A 23699-nucleotide genomic window follows, 5' to 3' on the forward strand; every position below is an offset into this window, starting at 1 on the left:
AAGAGAATGACTGGGGGGCGGAGCCTGAGGAGGGGCTATATGGGCAGCTTTTGCTGTGCTCTTTGCCATTTCCTGTTGGGGAAGAGAATATTCCCACAAGTAAGGATGACGCCGTGGACCGGACACACCAACTGTGATAATATAATGTGAGGCTGTTTGTGCACAAAGGGGAAGTAGTGGTCTTGTATTACAAAGTAATATCCCAGTATTATTTACTGAACCTTATGGTTTTGAAGCATGATTTGGGGTACTGGTGATTTTTACTGTCTGTGTGCTTAAGGACACTTAAGCTGCAACAGTCTCTTTAGCTGGACCTGTTCTTATTGGGGTCTGCATTTTTAGCACCTGAGCTCTACACAGCCCTCTCAGGAGTGCCAAGTAGACACTAGGCTTGGTTTCAATGCAATGAGAGGAAAAGGCAGAGCGCAATGCAGCGGTTCTGTCGGGAAGGTGATGGCGAAGGCCATTTTCCCATCGCTTGAGCTTTTCAGCACGCTCTCCGTCTGTTCCTCTCACTTGGCTCTGACTCTTGGCGCAGCAAGAGTCTTTCAGCTTGCCATCTTGTCTGTGGTAACCCGGAGAGGGAGCACTTTGATAATATTTTAGGTGCTAAAGTATTTTCACACCTCTAATTTTTGGAATCATTGGCTATACAGGCTACATAATTTGTCATATAGCAGTCTGTGTTTAAGGCATATTTAATATTCTCTTCTAGGCCTAGAAGTGTATTTCAGCTATAATTTTGTTCTTCCTTACTGTGCTCCACAACTTCTCATTTTTATTAAGTGACTAGAAGAATATAGTATATACTTTACGTCACATACTTGTGATACTTTGATTTGGGTTTTGATTACATAGCATCTACTTGTAATGGAGCAGACTGGAACTGCCCCTGCTGGGATAGACCCATTAGAGGGTAGATCCACAGATTTTGTTTTCCCCAACAAATAAATGCATGCTTTGCAAATTGGGTACTGTATGTGCTCCTGCTCAATTCTTCAGTACTAATTTCTGTTTTATAGTCTCAATTGTGTCTACAACTACTACTGTTTTCTCCAGTTTGTCCACCACCCGTGTATACTAGTCAGGGTGGAGTTACTGATTTTTTTGCCAATTTTAAGAATCACATAAAGTTCACCATCTCTGAGGTTATGGCATTAATGTGGCCTTAAGGTAAACGTAAATGTAACTGTTTCATCAAGTGAGGGTAAACTGTCTTCTGAGGAATTATCTTTAAATTCAGAGACAGAATCTGAGGAATCTAACTTTAAGCTAAAACATTTACGTTCCTTACTTAAGGAAGTTTTGAAGACTTGAGGGGTTCAGAACCCTAAACCTGCTGAGTATAAGCTTTTACTGCAATTGCATCTATCTTCAAACCCAAATCTAAGTCAATTTTGTGATTAGGACAGCAACTTGAAAAACCTCAACTAATTTCCAGGGAATGGGACAAGCCTGGGGTTCCGTTTATTCCTTCACCTAAGTTTAAAAGACTGTTCCCTATTCCAGATTTTAACTTGGAGCTTTGGGAGACCATTCCTAAGGTAGACAGCTGAAACACAATCCCTCTGGCATACAGCACTTCTCACAGAGAAACTATGGATAGGAAGCTGGAAGTCCTTCCTGCAGGGCAGACTGTTTCAACTAGTGGTGGGTATCGCTTGTGTTGCAGGAACAGCATCTTTATGTGATTCATTATTTGATTTGGTCTCAGAAGAATCATCCTTAGAGGATATTCATGAACACATTTGTTACTTGCAATCCACTTTTCTTTATTTGTGAAGTGATAATTTGTCATTTGCCTTAATGCGGAAAAAAACCCAGCATTGTCTATCCTTGCCAGAAGAGAACTTCGGTTTAAGTCGTGGTCTGGTGACCGCTTCAAAGACGAGAATTAACGTTCCCTTTCAAGGGAAAGAACTTGTTTGATCTCAGCTTGGATTCTATTATTTTCACGGTATCCTCTTTACTGTGCATGTAAGTAGTGGGGCTGATGGTGGCAAAATGTTAAGACAGTGAAATGGAGATCATACCAATCTGTCACAGTTAATCCATTTAGACCCATTATTCAGACAATCTCTGCCATGGTTGATATCTCCTATTTCGTTGTCTCAGAGAATGGACTTTCTGCGTCAGCCATGGGAAATAATTACCACAGATGCCAGCCTGTCGAGTTGGGGGGCGGTCTGGAGCTCGGAGATCTCAGGGAGTTTGGTCACCTCAGGAGAGGAGATTACCAATAAATGCCTTGAGCCTCTTTTCAGATCAGATCCTTCTATTCATTTTCTATCAGACAGCATGAGTTCCATCACAAGAACTCACATTCTTGGGGTCAATAACTGGGTCTTCAGACCTTACACTCTGGAGGAATGGTTTCTCAATCTGAGGATTTTAATTGGTGCATCGCTGGGGTCTCCCGGAGATCAATCTCATGGCATCTGGTCTAAACCAAACAGATATCCCGAGCAATGGGTCAAGGTCAAGAAATCCTCAAGCGGAATTGATAGATACACTAGAAGTTCCTTGGCCTTATCAACTAGTTTAATCTGTTTTAACCAAGGGTGAATTCTCGGATCAAGCAGGAACAAATATCTGAAATTTTGATAGCATTGGCTTGCCCCACAGAACGTGGTATTGAGATCTAATTCAGACATACAGTGAACCTTTGTGGCGTCTCCCTCAAAACCCAGAACTTCTATCTCAAGGCCCTTTTTTAAAAAATCTTCAGTCTCTGAGTTTGACTGCTTGGCGATTGAACACTTAGTTCTTTTTCAATGGGGTTTATCTGAATCTGTAATAGAGACTTTGACTCAGACTTGAAAGCCTGTTACTAGGAAAACTTACAATAAAGGTGGAAGGTATATCTTTCTTGGTGTTCAGATCGAGGATATACATGGCATACTGTTAGGATTGCTTGAATCTTGCAATTTCTTCAAGATGGCCTAGACCAGTGTTTCTCAACCGCGGTCCTCAAGTACCCCTAAAAGGCCAGATTTTCATTATAGCTGAACTAGAGCACAGGTGAAATAATCAGCTGAGTGAGAGCAATTTAGTAACCACGGTTACTGATCAGCTGATTATTTCACCTGTGCTCTAGTTCAGCTATAATGAAAATCTCTCCTGTTGTGGGTACTTGAAGCCTGGGTTGAGAAACACTGGCCTAGACAATGGTCTATCATCCAGCACTCTTAAGGGGTCATATTTCCTCACTTTGTTTTATTGTACAGAAATCCTGCTCGCCTTCCAGATATTCAGGTAATCATTCAGACTTTGTCTAGAATTAAACCTCTTATCAAACATATCACTCCTCCATGGAGTTTGAATCTGATTCTAAGAGTCTTGCAATCTCCTTTATTTGAACCTATGCACAACACTGGATATTCAGCTAATCTTTTGGAAAGTTTTATTTTTGTTAGCAACTTTGTCGGCTGAGTATCTGAATTGTCAGCTCTCTTACGCGATCCCCCATACTTGATGATTCATCAGGACAAAGCAGTTTTACTCACTAGTTTTCTACCTGTCTCTTCAGACAATAATAAGTAGGAAGTTGTGGTTCCCCCTTTCTGCCCTAATCCAAAATCTTCAAAGGAAATATTATTACACAATCTGGATGTGGTCAGGGTACGTAAATTTTATTTAGAAGTGACTAAGTACTTTCATCAGTCTTCAAATTTGTTACCTTGGCTTCATGGTTTTTAAAAAGTGTGATTCACAATTCTTACTTGGATGCGGGGCAGACGCAACCATCATGTATTACAGCTCACTTAACTCGTTCTGTTTCTACTTTTTGGGCCTTGAGAAATGAGGCTTCAGTTGAACAAATTTTTAAGGCTGCAACTTGATCTCGTTATTCGTTGCATACCAAATTGTAAAATCTTGATGTATTTGCCTCTGCAGCTTATGGAAGGAAGGTCCTTCAGGTTCTAGTTACTGGTAAATAGGTGCCGGCCTTTTTCATTTTTAGTCCCTCAACAGTAATGAATTGTTGACTCTCGCCACCATAAGAGATAAAAAAAATTATTCTTACCTGATAAATTCCTTCCTTTCATAGTGGTGAGTGTCCACGAACCCGCCCAATTTTCCTAGTGGCAGCAATTAGAGTTTGCAACTCATTACTATCTTTCTTACGACTTCCTCTGATTCTTGGCTATAAGTAATGCCCGGAGGGTCAGGCAAGTAAGAGGTATATTAAAGCTCTTGGTGTGTGGTGTCTTTCCTTCATCCTGATAGCCAGGAGATGAATTCCTAACAGTAATAAATCGTGGATTTTCACCACCAAGATAGGAATTTATCAGTTACAAATAAATTATGTTTTTTTGCTCAGTCTGTTTTATCTATTTTTACCATGAATCAGTATCATGTTGTTCTACTTAAGCAACCAGTGCTCCAGAATTAGACGTCAATTTCATATAGACAATAACAATAGTAAAAATGGATAATGTAATCTCATATCCCTTTAACTGATTAAATGGCATGCCTTTTCAAGTACAGGTGAGAATTTCCAAAGTAAACAATGGAGATTTTGCCTCTTTTCCTTTTCACAAATTTATAGGGTTATTAGTGACTAAACATGCATGTTCCTGTACAATTCTACAGTAACAGGGAAGTAACAAAACCAACCCAGAGGCAGAACTTTTCTGCAGGTAATTTTTAAATAAAATTCAATTTTAAATTAAGACAGTTACACTAAGGCACCAGTTCAATTGCAATGTGTTGGTTAACTGAAGAATAAAGCAATTTTTAATGTTTTATAACATAGTGCAGTAGTTGAAATTGCAAATTAGTTGCATACAAAAAAACATAATTTATGCTTACCTGATAAATTCCTTTCTTCTGTTGTGTGATCAGTCCACGGGTCATCATTACTTCTGGGATATAACTCCTCCCCAACAGGAAATGCAAGAGGATTCACCCAGCAGAGCTGCATATAGCTCCTCCCCTCTACGTCAGTCCCAGTCATTCGACCAAGAATCAACGAGAAAGGAGTAACCAAGGGTGAAGTGGTGACTGGAGTATAATTTAAAAGATATTTACCTGCCTTAAAACAGGGCGGGCCGTGGACTGATCACACAACAGAAGAAAGGAATTTATCAGGTAAGCATAAATTATGTTTTCTTCTGTTATGTGTGATCAGTCCACGGGTCATCATTACTTCTGGGATACCAATACCAAAGCAAAAGTACACGGATGACGGGAGGGAAAGGCAGGCTCATTATACAGAAGGAACCACTGCCTGAAGAACCTTTCTCCCAAAAATAGCCTCCGAAGAAGCAAAAGTGTCAAATTTGTAAAATTTGGAAAAAGTATGAAGTGAAGACCAAGTTGCAGCCTTGCAAATCTGTTCAACAGAGGCCTCATTCTTAAAGGCCCAAGTGGAAGCCACAGCTCTAGTGGAGTGAGCTGTAATTCTTTCAGGAGGCTGCTGTCCAGCAGTCTCATAGGCTAAACGTATTATGCTACGAAGCCAAAAAGAGAGAGAGGTAGCAGAAGCTTTTTGACCTCTCCTCTGTCCAGAGTAAACGACAAACAAGGAAGAAGTTTGGCGAAAATCTTTAGTTGCCTGCAAGTAGAACTTGAGGGCACGAACTACATCCAGATTGTGTAAAAGACGTTCCTTCTTTGAAGAAGGATTTGGACACAAGGATGGGACAACAATCTCTTGATTGATGTTCCTGTTAGTAACTACCTTAGGTAAGAACCCAGGTTTAGTACGCAGAACTACCTTGTCTGAGTGAAAAATCAGATAAGGGGAATCACAATGTAAGGCTGATAACTCAGAGACTCTTCGAGCCGAGGAAATAGCCATTAAAAACAGAACTTTCCAAGATAACATTTTTATATCAATGGAATGAAGGGGTTCAAACGGAACACCCTGTAAAACGTTAAGAACTAAGTTTAAACTCCATGGTGGAGCAACAGCTTTAAACACAGGCTTGATCCTAGCTAAAGCCTGACAAAAAGACTGGACGTCTGGATTTTCTGACAGACGTCTGTGTAACAAGATGGACAGAGCTGAAATCTGTCCCTTTAATGAACTAGCTGATAAACCCTTTTCTAAACCTTCTTGTAGAAAAGACAGTATCCTAGCGATCCTAACCTTACTCCAGGAGTAACCTTTGGATTCGCACCAGTATAGGTATTTCCGCCATATTTTATGGTAAATCCTTCTGGTAACAGGCTTCCTAGCCTGAATTAGGGTATCAATAACCGACTCAGAAAAACCACGTTTTGATAAAATCAAGCGTTCAATTTCCAAGCAGTCAGCTTCAGAGAAGTTAGATTTTGATGTTTGAATGGACCCTGTATCAGAAGGTCCTGTCTTAGAGGTAGAGACCAAGGCGGACAGGATGACATGTCCACTAGATCTGCATACCAAGTCCTGCGTGGCCATGCAGGTGCTATTAGAATTACTGATGCTCTCTCCTGTTTGATTTTGGCAATCAATCGAGGAAGCAGCGGGAAGGGTGGAAACACATAAGCCATCCTGAAGTTCCAAGGTGCTGTCAAAGCATCTATCAGAACTGCTCCCGGATCCCTGGATCTGGACCCGTAGCGAGGAAGTTTGGCGTTCTGGCGAGACGCCATGAGAACTATCTCTGGTTTGCCCCAACGTCGAAGTATTTGGGCAAAGACCTCCGGATGAAGTTCCCACTCCCCCGGATGAAAAGTCTGGCGACTCAAGAAATCCGCCTCCCAGTTCTCCACTCCCGGGATGTGGATTGCTGACAGGTGGCAAGAGTGAGACTCTGCCCAGCGAATTATCTTTGATACTTCCATCATTGCTAGGGAGCTTCTTGTCCCTCCCTGATGGTTGATGTAAGCTACAGTCGTGATGTTGTCCGACTGAAACCTGATGAACCCCCGAGTTGTTAACTGGGGCCAAGCCAGAAGGGCATTGAGAACTGCTCTCAATTCCAGAATGTTTATTGGAAGGAGACTCTCCTCCTGATTCCATAGTCCCTGAGCCTTCAGAGAATTCCAGACAGCGCCCCAACCTAGTAGGCTGGCGTCTGTTGTTACAATTGTCCAGTCTGGCCTGCTGAATGGCATCCCCCTGGACAGGTGTGGCCGATAAAGCCACCATAGAAGAGAATTTCTGGTCTCTTGATTCAGATTCAGAGTAGGGGACAAATCTGAGTAATCCCCATTCCACTGACTTAGCATGCATAATTGCAGCGGTCTGAGGTGTAGGCGTGCAAAAGGTACTATGTCCATTGCCGCTACCATTAAGCCGATCACCTCCATGCATTGAGCTACTGACGGGTGTTGAATGGAATGAAGGACGCGGCATGCATTTTGAAGCTTTGTTAACCTGTCTTCTGTCAGGTAAATCTTCATTTCTACAGAATCTATAAGAGTCCCCAAGAATGGAACTCTTGTGAGAGGAAAGAGAGAACTCTTCTTTTCGTTCACTTTCCATCCATGCGACCTTAGAAATGCCAGAACTAACTCTGTATGAGACTTGGCAGTTTGAAAGCTTGAAGCTTGAATTAGAATGTCGTCTAGGTACGGAGCTACCGAAATCCCTCGCGGTCTTAGTACCGCTAGAAGGGCACCCAGAACCTTTGTGAAGATTCTTGGAGCCGTAGCCAATCCGAATGGAAGAGCTACAAACTGGTAGTGCCTGTCTAAGAAGGCAAACCTTAGATACCGGTGATGATCTTTGTGGATCGGTATGTGAAGGTAAGCATCCTTTAAATCCACTGTGGTCATGTACTGACCCTCTTGGATCATGGGTAAGATTGTCCGAATAGTTTCCATTTTGAACGATGGAACTCTTAGGAATTTGTTTAGAGTCTTTAAATCTAAGATTGGCCTGAAAGTTCCCTCTTTTTTGGGAACCACAAACAGGTTTGAGTAGAACCCTTGTCCTTGTTCCGACCGCGGAACCGGATGGATCACTCCCATTAATAACAGATCTTGTACGCAGCGTAGAAACGCTTCTTTCTTTATCTGGTTTGTTGACAACCTTGACAGATGAAATCTCCCTCTTGGGGGAGATAATTTGAAGTCTAGAAGGTATCCCTGCGATATGATCTCTAGAGCCCAGGGATCCTGAACATCTCTTGCCCAGGCCTGGGCGAAGAGAGAGAGTCTGCCCCCCACTAGATCCGGTCCCGGATCGGGGGCTCTCGGTTCATGCTGTCTTTGGGGCAGCAGGAGGTTTCCTGGCCTGCTTGCTCTTGTTCCAGGACTGGTTAGGCTTCCAGCCTTGCCTGTAACGAGCAACAGCTCCTTCCTGTTTTGGTGCAGTGGAGGTTGATGCTGCTCCTGTTTTAAAGTTCCGAAAGGGACGAAAATTAGACTGTCTAGCCTTAGCTTTGGCTTTGTCTTGAGGTAGGGCGTGGCCCTTACCTCCTGTAATGTCAGCGATAATCTCTTTCAAACCGGGCCCAAATAAAGACTGCCCCTTGAAAGGTATATTAAGTAATTTGGACTTAGAAGTAACATCAGCTGACCAGGATTTTAGCCACAGCGCCCTACGTGCCTGTATGGCGAATCCTGAGTTCTTAGCCGTAAGTTTGGTTAAATGTACTACGGCCTCCGAAATGAAGGAATTAGCTAGTTTAAGGACTCTAAGCCTGTCCGTAATGTCGTCTAGCGTAGATGAACTAAGGTTCTCTTCAAGCGACTCAATCCAAAATGCTGCCGCAGCCGTAATCGGCGCGATACATGCAAGGGGTTGTAATATAAAACCTTGTTGAACAAACATTTTCTTAAGGTAACCCTCTAATTTTTTATCCATTGGATCTGAGAAAGCACAGCTATCCTCCACCGGGATAGTGGTACGCTTAGCTAAAGTAGAAACTGCTCCCTCCACCTTGGGGACCGTTTGCCATAAGTCCCGAGTGGTGGCGTCTATTGGAAACATCTTTCTAAATATTGGAGGGGGTGAGAACGGCACACCGGGTCTATCCCACTCCTTAGTAACAATTTCAGTTAGTCTCTTAGGTATAGGAAAAACGTCAGTACTCGCCGGTACCGCAAAGTATTTATCCAACCTACACAGTTTCTCTGGTATTGCAACGGTGTTACAATCGTTGAGAGCTGCTAAGACCTCCCCTAGTAATACACGGAGGTTCTCCAATTTAAATTTAAAATTTGAAATATCTGAGTCCAATCTGTTTGGATCAGAACCGTCACCCACAGAATGAAGCTCTCCGTCCTCATGCTCTGCGAGCTGTGACGCAGTATCAGACATGGCCCTAGCATTGTCAGCGCACTCTGTTCTCACCCCAGAGTGATCACGCTTGCCTCTTAGTTCTGGTAATTTAGACAAAACTTCAGTCATAACAGTAGCCATATCTTGTAATGTTATCTGTAATGGCCGCCCAGATGTACTAGGCGCCAAAATATCACGCACCTCCCGGGCGGGAGATGCAGGTACTGCCGCGTGAGGCGAGTTAGTCGGCATAACTCTCCCCTCGCTGTTTGGTGAAATTTGTTCACATTGTACAGATTGACTTTTATTTAAAGTAGCATCAATACAGTTAGTACATAAATTTCTATTGGGCTCCACCTTGGCATTGGAACAAATGACACAGATATCTTCCTCTGAGTCAGACATGTTTAACACACTAGCAAAAAACTTACAACTTGGTTATAATCTTTTTTAGCAAAAAACGTACTGTGCCTCAAAGAGGTACTAACGATTAAATGACAGTTGAAATAGTGAACTGAAAAAACAGTTATAGCATCAAACTTTAAAACAACAAAACTTTTAGCAAAGGTTTGTTCCCATTAGTAAAATAACATAATTAAATTTGACATAAAAAATACAAAGCAACGTTTTTATTCACAGTCACTATAAGAATTCTCACAGCTCTGCTGAGAGAATTTACCTCCCTTCAAAGAAGTTTGAAGACCCCTGAGATCTATCAGAGATGAACCGGATCATGCAGGAAAAATAAAGTAACTGACTGGTATTTTTTGATGCGTAGCAAAGAGCGCCAAAACGGCCCCTCCCTCTCCCACACAGCAGTGAAGAGAAACGAAACTGTCACAAATAAAGCAAAAAAACTGCCAAGTGGAAAATAATGCCCAAATATTTATTCACACAGTACCTCAGCAATGTAAACGATTCTACATTCCAGCAAAAACGTTTAACATGATAAATAGTTATTAAAAAGGATTAGTGACCTTTAACAGAGTAGTTCCGGTGAAATACCATCCCCAGAATACTGAAGTGTATACATACATGTCATTTTAACGGTATGGCAGGATTTTCTCATCAATTCCATTCAGAAAATAAAAACTGCTACATACCTCAATGCAGATTCCTCTGCCCGCTGTCCCCTGATCTGAAGCCTTTACCTCCCTCAGATGGCCGAGAACAGCAATATGATCTTAACTACTCCGGTTAAAATCATAGTAAAAAACTCTGACAGATTCTTCCTCAAACTCTGCCAGAGAAGTAATAACACGCTCCGGTGCTATTTTAAAATAACAAACTTTTGATTGAAGTCATAAAAACTAAGTATAATCACCATAGTCCTCTCACACATCCTATCTAGTCGTTGGGTGCAAGAGAATGACTGGGACTGACGTAGAGGGGAGGAGCTATATGCAGCTCTGCTGGGTGAATCCTCTTGCATTTCCTGTTGGGGAGGAGTTATATCCCAGAAGTAATGATGACCCGTGGACTGATCACACATAACAGAAGAAAAAAAATTTAAAATGTATCTTTAATAAATCTGTTTTCTTTTCTCTTGGTCTAACATAGAAATGTAGTAATAAAAAGATGTAGTGCTCTTAAATTTAGAATAAACAGACTGAAATCTCTGAGAGCCAGTCAACAAGCAATGTGCTGCTGCTTTGCAGCGTTACTGCATATTTGACTGTTCACTTCAGTCAGCACAGCAACAGCACTTTGCACTGGATGCACTGTGTTAAGGAAAATTGACACAGTGCAGCCAGAGCACAGCTTTGTTCAAAGAGAACTGTCTAATGTGGAGCAGCACTACAAAATGCAAGCACTAACAGTTCCTGCATGTGTGCTATTCTTACTGCAGACATGCTGCATTTTCTGCGATGGCATCTTACATCACTGTATGTTCTGCCTTGGGGTGAATCAATAAACTAATATTACGTTACATTACTCTTTGTGATTTTATTTTTGATCTACATGATTGTTAGTCTTGAATTATAACTCAAGTACTCTTCATACATTATATTTTCACTTATTCATATATTGGATTCTTGACAATTTTCTATTCTTACTTTTGTGTTCGGGATATACTTTGAAGGAGATTGCATGTCCTTGATAAAGTCAGATTGATTAATTGAACTGTGTCACCGGCACGCATGTTTTGGTTACTGAGAAAGCTTTTTACCTACGTCCCTACTGGAAGGTGAATTATTGAAACAATATCAAAATGATGTCCCTCCAAACAAATTAGTGCTACGGCTACTAAATATGAAAATGATGTCCCTCCAAACAAATTAGTGCTACGGCTACTAAATCCTTAATAATTGACATTGGCTACTATAACTGTGCTGTATTTTTGGATATGAACAAGACAACTGCAAAGCTGGGATGCTAATACTGACACAATAACGATTACTAGTATTTTATGAATATTAACAGTTGGGGTTACCTCGTTAAAAAAATAATAAAAATACATCCTCTTTTCTATGTAAAATATCTTAAGTAGATTAAAATGCAATATCCATTGTCAGCCCTCAAGTGTATGACAGGCATAAGATTTTGTAGCAATAAAGCACAGGAAAAAGCAGTGTGAAATCTTAATCTTGAACCGAGCATAACACAGCGGTCATGGGTTATAAATGGAACTGACTGATTCTTGTGGGTCACTAAACTCATCCAGCAATTTTCATCTGTAAAATAAGTTATAAATCACCTGTAAAGCAGAACCCCTATTTTCCAACCTCTTCAAAGTGGAAGAAAAAAAAAAAAGTGCACGCGGAGTAAGGTCATAAATAGAAAAGGGCCTTTGGGTTAAAATCATCACAATTCTCGTGGTTAGTAGACTAGAACACATCTATTAAGATTAGGTTGATACGCTATAACACAATGTGAAAAAATATATAAATTTATATTGTACAATTATTAAACGTGTACTCAGCAAGTGCTTCATTAATTACTACTGATATCTCAATACGGTTGTCAGGGCTATAATTTAATTAGCTGCAACATTTACCCAATACTGGGACATTAGCATAAAACTGTAGAATACACTACAGAGTAATTATATGTGTTGAAATATGGTGTAAATAATCATTATTCACTAACACGAATACATACAATCTAGAATACATTCATACTCACCGTGCTTACAATCTTCATCAGCTTGATCATAGTTTTTCTGATTTAAGAAAAAAAAAAAAAAGGGAAATTGATATTAAAACAATTCTTTACATTTCAACAAATTTGAAGGGATAGGAAAGTCAAAATTAAAACTTGCCTGATTTATATAGAGCATATTATTTTAAGACACTTTTAAATTCACTTCTATTTTCAAATGTGCTTCGCTCTCTTAGTATCCATTGTTTAAAAAAAAGAATACGCACATATCATACAGTAGTAGGAGCTAGCAGCTGATTGGTGCATGCACACATTTGTCTCTTGTGATTGGCTAACTAGATGTGCCCCGCTAGCTTGCCAGTAGTGCAATGCTGTTCCTTCAGCAATCGATAACAAGAGAATGAAGCAAATTTGATAATAGAAGTAAATTGAAAGGTTGTTAAAAATTGTATGTTTAATCTGAATTATAAAAGAAAATGTTGGGGTTTACTATCCCTTTAAAGGACTATTTCATTTATTCTCATTGCATATTTCTACTAAGTTACACGTATTTAATTGTCCAGATTTAAAGTATCTATAAAATTTAGGCTTAGGATCCCACTTATTTTTTATGCTTTTTTATTCCATTGGGTACATTATGTATTTGCAAACCTAACTGCTAATGACAATTACAGGAAAAACATAATTTATGTAAGAACTTACCTGATAAATTCATTTCTTTCATATTAGCAAGAGTCCATGAGCTAGTGACGTATGGGATATACATTCCTACCAGGAGGGGCAAAGTGTCCCAAACCTCAAAATGCCTATAAATACACCCCTCACCACACCCACAAATCAGTTTAACGCATAGCCAAGAAGTGGGGTGATAAGAAAAAAGTGCGAAAGCATAAAAATAAGGAATTGGAATAATTGTGCTTTATACAAAAAAATCATAACCACTACAAAAAAGGGTGGGCCTCATGGACTCTTGCTAATATGAAAGAAATGAATTTATCAGGTAAGTTCTTACATAAATTATGTTTTCTTTCATGTAATTAGCAAGAGTCCATGAGCTAGTGACGTATGGGATAATGAATACCCAAGATGTGGATCTTCCACGCAAGAGTCACTAAAGAGGGAGGGATAAAATAAAGACAGCCAATTCCGCTGAAAATAATCCACACCCAAAACAAAGTTTAAATCTTATAATGAAGAAAACTGAAATGATAAGCAGAAGAATCAAACTGAAACAGCTGCCTGAAGTACTTTTCTACCAAAAACTGCTTCAGAAGAAGAAAACACATCAAAATGGTAGAATTTAGTAAAAGTATGCAAAGAAGACCAAGTTGCTGCTTTGCAAATCTGATCAACCGAAGCTTCATTCCTAAACGCCCAGGAAGTAGAAACTGACCTAGTAGAATGAGCTGTAATCCTTTGAGGCGGAGTTTTACCCGACTCAACATAAGCATAATGAATCAAAGACTTTAACCAAGACGCCAAAGAAATGGCAGAGGCCTTCTGACCTTTCCTAGAACCGGAAAAGATAACAAATAGACTAGAAGTCTTTCGGAAATTTTTAGTAGCTTCTACATAATATTTCAAAGCTCTAACTACATCCAAAGAATGCAACGATCTTTCCTTAGAATTCTTAGGATTAGGACACAATGAAGGAACCACAATTTCTCTACTAATGTTGTTAGAATTCGTAACACCGCCTTATCCTGATGAAAAATCAGAAAAGGAGACTCACAAGAAAGAGCAGATAATTCAGAAACTCTTCTAGCAGAAGAGATGGCCAAAAGAAACAAAACTTTCCAAGAAAGTAATTTAATGTCCAGCGAATGCATAGGTTCAAACGGAGGAGCTTGAAGAGCCCCCAGAACCAAATTCAAACTCCAAGGAGGAGAAATTGACTTAACAGGTTTTATACGAACCAAAGCTTGTACAAAACAATGAATATCAGGAAGATTAGCAATCTTTCTGTGAAAAAGAACAGAAAGAGCAGAGATTTGTCCTTTCAAGGAACTTGCAGACAAACCTTTATCCAAACCATCCTGAAGAAACTGTAAAATTCTAGGAATTCTAAAAGAATGCCAAGAAAAATTATGAGAAAAACACCAAGAAATGTAAATCTTCCAGACTCGATAATATATCTTCCTAGATACAGATTTACGAGCCTGTAACATAGTATTAATCACAGAGACAGAGAAACCTCTATTACTGAGAATCAAGCGTTCAATCTCCATACCTTCAAATTTAAGGATTTGAGATCCTGATGGAAAAAAGGACCTTGCGATAGAAGGTCTGGTCTTAACGGAAAAGTCCACGGTTGGCAAGTGGCCATCCGGACAAGATCTGCATACCAAAACCTGTGAGGCCATACTGGAGCCACCAGCAGAACAAATGAGCACTCCTTTAGAATCTTGGAAATCACTCTTGGAAGAAGAACTAGAGGCGGAAAGATATAGGCAGGATGATACTTCCAAGGAAGTGACAATGCATCCACTGCTTCCGCCTGAGGATCCCTGGATCTGGACAGATACCTGGGAAGCTTCTTGTTTAGATGAGAAGCCATCAGATCTATTTCTGGAAGTCCCCACATTTGAACAATCTGAAGAAATACCTCTGGGTGAAGAGACCATTCGCCCGGATGTAACGTTTGGCGACTGAGATAATCCGCTTCCCAATTGTCTATACCTGGGATATGAACCGCAGAAATTAGACAGGAGCTGGATTCCGCCCATACCAGTATTCGAGATACTTCTTTCATAGCCAGAGTACTGTGAGTCCCTCCTTGATGATTGACATATGCCACGGTTGTGACATTGTCCGTCTGAAAACAAATGAACGACTCTCTCTTTAGAAGAGGCCATGACTGAAGAGCTCTGAAAATTGCACGGAGTTCCAAAATGTTGATTGGTAATCTCACCTCCCTTGTGCTGTCAGAGACCCCCAAACAGCTCCCCAACCTGTCAGACTTGTATCTGTTGAAATCACAGTCCAGGTCGGAAGAACAAAAGAAGCCCCCTGAACTAAACGATGATGGTCTGTCCACCACGTCAGAGAGTGTCGTACAATCGGTTTTAAAGATATTAATTGCGATATCTTTGTATAATCCCTGCACCACTGGTTCAGCATACAGAGCTGAAGAGGTTGCATGTGAAAAAGAACAAGGGGATCGCGTCCGATGCAGCAGTCATAAGACCTAGAATTTCCATGCATAAGGCTACCGAAGGGAATGATTGAGACTGAAGGTTTCGACAAGCTGAAACCAATTTTAGACGTCTCTTGTCTGTCAGAGACAGAGTCATGGACACAATCTATCTGGAAACCTAAAAAGGTTACCCTTGTCTGAGGAATCAATGAACTTTTTGGTAAATTGATCCTCCAACCATGTTCTCAAAGAAACAACACAAGTCGATTCGTATGAGATTCTGCTAAATGTGAAGACTGAGCAAGTACCAAGATATCGTCCAAATAAGGAAATACCACAATACCCTGTTCTCTGATTACAGACAGAAGGGCACCGAGAACCTTTGTAAAAATCCTTGGAGCTGTTGCTATGCCAAACGGCAGAGCCACAAACTGATAATGCTCGTCTAGGAAAGAGAATATCAGAAACTGATAGTGATCTGGATGAATCGGAATATGCAGATATGCATCCTGTAAATCTATTGTGGACATATAATGCCCTTGCTGAACAAAAGGCAGAATAGTCCTTATAGTTACCATTTTGAATGTTGGTATCCTTCCATAATGATTCAATATTTTTAAATCCAGAACTGGTCTGAAGGAATTCTCCTTCTTTGGTACAATGAAGAGATTTGAGTAAAACCCCAGCCCCTGTTCCAGAACTGGAACTGGCATAATTACTCCAGCCAACTCTAGATCTGAAACACATTTCAGAAATGCTTGAGCCTTCACTGGATTTACTGGGACACGGGAAAGAAAAAAAATCTTCTTGCAGGAGGCCTTATCTTGAAGCCTATTCTGTACCCTTGTGAAACAATGTTCTGAATCCAAAGATTGTGAATCAAATTGATCCAAATTTCTTTGAAAAATCGTAATCTGCCCCCTACCAGCTGGGCTGGAATGAGGGCCGCACCTTCATGTTGACTTGGGAGCTGGCTTTGGCTTTCTAAAAGGCTTGAATTTATTCCAGACTGGAGATGGTTTCCAAACTGGCTTTTGTTCCTTCCTTATTGTGACGAAAGGAACGAAAACGATTAGTAGACCTAAATTTACCTTTAGATTTTTTATCCTGTGGTAAAAAAGTTCCTTTCCCCCCAGTAACAGTTGAAATAATAGAATCGAACTGTGAACCAAATAACTGATTTGTGGGTGTGGTGAGGGGTGTATTTATAGGCATTTTGAGGTTTGGGAAACTTTGCCCCTCCTGGTAGGAATGTATATCTCATACGTCACTAGCTCATGGACTCTTGCTAATTACATGAAAGAAGAAGGAAATTAATGCTTACCTGATAAATTGATTTCTTCTAAGATACGACAAGTCCACGGATTCATCCTTTACTTGTGGGATATTATCCTCCTGCTAACAGGAAGTGGCAAAGAGCACCACAGCAGAGCTGTCTATATAGCTCCTCCCTTGACTCCACCCCCCAGCCATTCGACCGAAGGAATAGGAAGAAAAAGGAGAAACTAAAAGGTGCAGAGGTGACCAGTTTTAAACAAAAAATTATAATCTGTCTTAAATTGACAGGGCGGGCCGTGGACTCGTATCTTAGAAGAAATCAATTTATCAGGTAAACATAAATTTCCTTTTCTTCTATAAGATACGACAAGTCCACGGATTCATCCTTTACTTGTGGGATACAATACCAAAGCTACAGGACACGGATGAACGGTAGGGACAAGACAGATACCTAAACAGAAGGCACCACTGCTTGAAGAACTTTTCTCCCAAAAATAGCCTCAGAAGAAGCAAAAGTATAAAATTTGTAAAATTTGGAAAAGGTATGAAGGGAAGACCAAGTCGCAGCCTTACAAATTTGTTCAACAGAAGCATCGTTTTTAAAAGCCCATGTGGAAGCCACCGCTCTAGTAGAATGAGCTGTAATTTTTTCAGGAGGCTGCTGTCCAGCAGTCTCGTATGCCAAACGGATGATGCTTTTCAGCCAAAAAGAAAGAGGTAGCCGTAGCTTTTTAACCTCTACGCTTTCCAGAATAGACTACAAACAGAGATGATGTTTGACTGAAATCCTTGGTCGCTTGCAAGTAAAACTTCAAGGCACGAACCACGTCCAAGTTATGTAACAGACGTGAAGAAGAGGAAAAGAACGGCAGGCTCTCGCTCCAAAACTTTATGTTAAAACTTCAAAAAAAATTCTACGATTAAAAGGACAATACAGACATGGCAGGTAAAAACAAGCAGGGCAAACGTACGCGTTTCGCCCCTCCTATAGGCGCTTACTCATAAACAAAGTCTATGAGTAAGCGACTGTAGGGGGCGCGAAACGCATGAGATTGCCCTGCTTGTTTTTACCTGCCATGTCTGTATTGTCCTTTTAATCGTATGAATAAATTTTGAAGTTTAAACAAAGTTTTGGAGCGAGAGCCTGCCGTTCTTTTCCTCTTCTTCAAGTTTGGCAGTCTAATCCCCTGCATCTGGCTACGGCTCTCCGTTCCTGTTGTAAATCTATTCATGGGACTCCTTTTTTCCTCCCGCTACTAGCTAGCGGACTGGTCGGAGGATCACATTTCCGGATACACCGTATGAAGTGCAAGCTGTGTTCAACCTGTATCCCACTCTTATGTAACAGACGCTCCTCCTTCTTAAAAGAAGGGTTAGGACACAGAGAAGGAACAACAATTTCCTGATTAATATTCTTATTTAAAACAACCTTAGGAAGGAATCCAGGTTTAGTAAGCAAAACCACCTTATCAGAATGGAAGATAAGGCGAGTCGCATTGTAACGCAGATAGCTCAAAATCTTCGAGCAGAAGAGATAGCAACTAAAAACAGAACTTTCCAAGATAGAAGTTTAATATGTATGGAATGCATGGGTTCAAATGGAACCCCTTGAAGAACATTGAGAACTAAATTCAAACTCCATGGCAGAGCAACAGGTTTAAACACAGGCTTAATTCTAACCAAAGCCTGACAAAACGACTGAACGTCTGGGACATCTGCCAGACGCTTGTGTAGTAAGATTGACAAAGCAGAAATCTGTCCCTTTAAGTTCCTAGCTGATAACCCCTTCTCCAATCCTTCTTGGAGAAAGGACAAAATCCTAGGAATCCTGATCTTACTCCATGAGTAGCCTTTGGATTTGCACCAATAAAGATATTTATGCCATATCTTATGGTAAATTTTCCTAGTGACAGGCTTTCGAGCCTGAATCAAGGTATCAATGACCGACTCAGAGAATCCCCGCTTAGATAAAATCAAGCGTTCAATCTCCAGGAAGTCAGCTGCAGAGAAATTAGATTTGGATGTTGGAACGGACCCTGAATGAGAAGGGCCTGTTTTAGTGGCAGTTTCCACGGTAGCAGAGATGACATTTCCACCAGGTCTGCATACCAAGTCCTGCGTGGCCACGCAGGCGCTATCAAGATTACCGAAGCCCTCTCCTGTTTGATTTTGGCAATCAGACGAGGTAGGAGAGGAAAAGGAGGAAACACATAAGCCAGGTTGAACGACCACGGTACTGATAGAGCATCCCTTGATCTGGACCCATAACAAGGAAGTTTGGCATTCTGACGTGATGCCATCAGATCCAATTCCGGTGTGCCCCATTGATGATTCAATTTTGCAAACACCTCCGGATGGAGCTCCCACTCCCCGGATGAAAAGTCTGACGACTTAGAAAATCCGCTTCCCAGTTCTCCACTCCTAGGATATATATTGCTGATAGATGGCAAGAGTGAGTCTCTGCCCATCGAATTATTTTGGAAACCTCTATCATCGCTAGAGAACTCTTTGTTCCCCCTTGATGATTGATATATGCTACAGTCGTTATATTGTCCGACTGGAATCTTATGAATTTGGCCGAAGCTAGCTGAGGCCACGCTTGAAGCGCGTTGAATATCGCTCTCAGTTCCAGAATATTTATTGTTAGTAGGGACTCCTCCTGAGTCCACACACCCTGAGCCTTCAGGGAATTCCAGACTGCACCCCAGCCCAAGAGGCTGGCATCCGTCGTCACTATGACCCATGCTGGCCTGCAGAAGCACATTCCCTGGGACAGATGATCCTGTGACAACCACCAATGAAGAGAGTCTCTGGTCTCTAGATCCAGATTTATCCGCGGAGATAAATCTGCATAATCCCCATTCCACTGCCTGAGCATGCACAATTGCAGTGGTCTGAGATGAAAGCGAGCAAACGGAACTATGTCCATTGCTTCTACCATTAGTCCAATTACCTCCATACACTGAGCCACTGATGGCCAAGGAATGGAATGAAGTGCTCGGCAAGTGGTTAAGATCTTTGATTTTCTGACCTCCGTCAAAAAAATTTTCATGTCTACCGAGTCTATCAGAGGTCCTAGGAATGGAACTCTTGTCAGAGGAACAAGTAAACTTTTATGTTTACCTTCCACCCGTGAGTTCTTAGAAAAGCCAACACAATGTCCGTGTGAGATTTGGCTAGATGGTAAGTTGACGCTTGAATCAAAATATCGTCCAGATAAGGCGCCACTGCTATGCCCCGCGGCCTTAGAACCGCCAGAAGGGACCCTAGCACCTTTGTGAAAATTCTGGGAGCTGTGGCCAACCCGAAAGGAAAGGCCACAAACTGGTAATGTTTGTCCAGGAAGGCGAACCTGAGGAACTGGTGATGATCTTTGTGGATAGGAATGTTAAGATACGCATCCTTCAAATCCACGGTGGTCATATATTGACCCTCCTGGATCATTGGTAAAATTGTTCGAATGGTCTCCATCTTGAACGATGGGACTCTGAGAAATTTGTTTAGAGTTTTGAGGTCTAAATCGGTCTGAACGTTCCCTCTTTTTTGGGAACCACAAACAGATTGGAGTAAAACCCCTGCCCTTGTTCTAATTTTGGAACTGGGCAGATTACACCCATGGTATATAGGTCTTCTACACAGCGTAAGATTTCCAATGCCCAGGAATCCTGAACGTCTCTTGCCCAAGCCTGAGCGAAGAGAGAAAGTCTGCCCCTACTAGATCCGGTACCGGATCGGGGGCTGCCCCTTCATGCTGTTTTGGTAGCAGCAGCGGGCTTCTTGGCCCGTTTACCTTTATTCCAGGTCTGGTTAGGTCTCCAGACTGACTTGGATTGAGCAAAGTTCCCCTCCTGCTTGGAGGCGGATGAGGAAGTAGAGGGTCCGCCTTTAAAGTTTCGAAAGGAACGAAAATTATTCTGTTTGGTCCTCATTTTAACCGCCTTGTCCTGAGGAAGGGCATGACCTTTACCTCCAATAATGTCAGAAATTATCTCCTTTAGTTCAGGCCCGAATAGGGTTTTGCCCTTAAAGGGAATAGCTAAAAGCTTGGATTTAGAGGACACATCAGCAGACCATGACTTAAGCCATAACGCTCTACGCACTAAAATGGCAAAGCCTGCATTCTTAGCCGCTAAATTTAGCCATTTGGAAATCGGCATCTGTAATAAAAGAATTTGCTAGCTTGAGAGCCTTAATTCTATCCAAAATACCATCTAATGGGGTCTCAACCTTAAGAGACTCCTTTAGAGCCTCAAACTAAAAAGCTGCTGCAGTAGTTACTGGAACAATGCACGCTATAGGTTGCAGAAGAAAACCCTCATGAATAAACAACTTCTTTAGAAGCCCTTCTAATTTTTTTATCCATAGGATCTTTGAAAGCACAACTGTCCTCAATAGGTATAGTTGTATGCTTAGCCAGGGTAGAAATAGCTCCCTCCACCTTAGGGACCGTTTGCCACGAATCCTGAATGGTGTCAGATATGGGAAACATTTTCTTAAAAGTAGGAGGGGGAGAGAACGGAATGCCTGGTCTATCCCATTCCTTAGTAACAATGTCCGAAATTCTTCTAGGGACTGGAAAAACATTAGTGTAAGTAGGGACCTCTAGATATTTATCCATTTTACACAGTTTCTCTGGCGGGATGACAATAGGGTCACAATCATCCAGAGTTGCTAAGACCTCCCTGAGTAACAAGCGGAGGTGTTCAAGCTTAAACTTAAAGGCTGTCACATCTGAGTCTGTTTGAGGGAATATCTTTCCTGAATGAGAAAGCTCTCCCTCAGACAGCAATTCCCCCACCCCCAAATCAGAACACTGTGAGGGTACATCAGAGATGGCCAATAAAGCATCAGAGGGCTCAGCATTTACTCTAATACCTGACCTGCTGCGCTTACCCTGTAAACCTGGCAGTTTAGATAATACCTCGGTAAAGGTAGTAGACATAACTGCAGCCATATCTTGCAGGGTGAAAGAATTAGACGCACTAGAAGTACCTGGCGTCACTTGGGCAGGAGTTAAAGGTTGTGACACTTGGGGAGAAGTAGATGGCATAACCTGATTCTCTTCTGACTGAGAATCATCCTGAGACATACTTTTATCAGCTAAAATATGTTCTTTGCAATGTAAGGCCCTTTCAGTACATGAGGGAAACATTTGAAGTGGGGGTTCCACAATGGCTTCTAAACACATAGAACATTGGCTTTCCTCAATGTCAAAGAACAGGAGAAGTGGACCGAGCGCTACACCCAGGGCCTTAAAGGGACATTATACACTCATTTTTTCTTTGCATAAATGTTTTGTAGATAATCTATTTATATAGCCCATAAAGTTTTTTTTTTAAATTAATGTATAGTTTTGCTTATTTTTAAATAACATTGCTCTGATTTTCAGACTCCTAACCAAGCCCCAAAGTTTTATGTGAATACGCTCGACTACCTACTCCAGCTTGCTCCTGTTTGTGTAAAGGGTCTTTTCATATGCAAAAGAAGGGGGAGGGGGGGGAGTGTCTTATTTGCCACTTGCAGTGGGCTTTCCAGCTACCTTTTCAACAGAGCCAAAGTGACAGCTTCTAAGTAAGTTTTTAAACAGTTTTATACTGGATTTTTATATCAGTATCTGTGCATATTATTCTTTATAGTAGTGTCTATTACATGCAGTTATATGAAAATGAGTGTATACTGTCCCTTTAAGCTTACTAACTATATAGCCTCCTAGTAGGCTAACAATACAAAAGTTAAAATGGGGAGAGAGTAAGCGCTAAAAAGCTTAAAAGGCTAGTAAAAGGTACATTTTAATACATATAAAAATTTACAAATGGCAATCAGACGCATGGATCCATGTCTGACTTAACAAAAAACAGAATTTATGTTTACCTGATAAATTACTTTCTCCAACGGTGTGTCCGGTCCACGGCGTCATCCTTACTTGTGGGATATTCTCTTCCCCAACAGGAAATGGCAAAGAGCCCAGCAAAGCTGGTCACATGATCCCTCCTAGGCTCCGCCTACCCCAGTCATTCGACCGACGTTAAGGAGGAATATTTGCATAGGAGAAACCATATGTTATCGTGGTGACTGTAGTTAAAGAAAATAAATTATCAGACCTGATTAAAAAAACCAGGGCGGGCCGTGGACCGGACACACCGTTGGAGAAAGTAATTTATCAGGTAAACATAAATTCTGTTTTCTCCAACATAGGTGTGTCCGGTCCACGGCGTCATCCTTACTTGTGGGAACCAATACCAAAGCTTTAGGACACGGATGAAGGGAGGGAGCAAATCAGGTCACCTAAATGGAAGGCACCACGGCTTGCAAAACCTTTCTCCCAAAAATAGCCTCAGAAGAAGCAAAAGTATCAAATTTGTAAAATTTAGAAAAAGTGTGCAGTGAAGACCAAGTCGCTGCCTTACATATCTGATCAACAGAAGCCTCGTTCTTGAAGGCCCATGTGGAAGCCACAGCCCTAGTGGAGTGAGCTGTGATTCTTTCAGGAGGCTGCCGTCCGGCAGTCTCATAAGCCAATCGGATAATGCTTTTAATCCAGAAGGAGAGAGAGGTAGAAGTTGCTTTTTGACCTCTCCGTTTACCAGAATAAACAACAAACAAAGACAAAGTTTGTCTGAAATCCTTAGTAGCTGCTAAGTAAAATTTGAGAGCACGAACTACATCCAAGTTGTGCAACAAACGTTCCTTCTTTGAAACTGGATTAGGACACAAAGAAGGCACAACTATCTCCTGGTTAATGTTTTTGTTAGAAACAACTTTTGGAAGAAAACCAGGTTTAGTACGCAAAACCACCTTATCTGCATGGAACACCAGATAAGGAGAAGAACACTGCAGAGCAGATAATTCTGAAACTCTTCTAGCAGAAGAAATTGCAACCAAAAACAAAACTATCCAAGATAATAACTTAATATCAACGGAATGTAAGGGTTCAAACGGAACCCCCTGAAGAACTGAAAGAACTAGGTTGAGACTCCAAGGAGGAGTCAAAATTTTGTAAACAGGCTTGATTCTAACCAG

General features: G+C 41.2%; 1 protein-coding gene across 2 annotated transcripts in view; it reads right to left on the bottom strand.

Moving 5' to 3' along the window:
* The window catches only part of HELZ (helicase with zinc finger), an 842947-nt gene that overhangs the window by 735500 nt on the left and 83748 nt on the right, over window positions 1-23699 (bottom strand). For both annotated transcript variants that reach the window (XM_053707899.1, XM_053707909.1), the window contains exon 3: window positions 12290-12326. In XM_053707899.1, coding sequence (XP_053563874.1) covers window positions 12290-12326 — 37 coding nt within the window. The remainder of the gene's footprint in view (window positions 1-12289; window positions 12327-23699) is intronic.

This window comes from Bombina bombina, chromosome 1, assembly GCF_027579735.1.
Source record: "Bombina bombina isolate aBomBom1 chromosome 1, aBomBom1.pri, whole genome shotgun sequence".
Taxonomy (NCBI): Eukaryota; Metazoa; Chordata; class Amphibia; order Anura; family Bombinatoridae; genus Bombina; species Bombina bombina.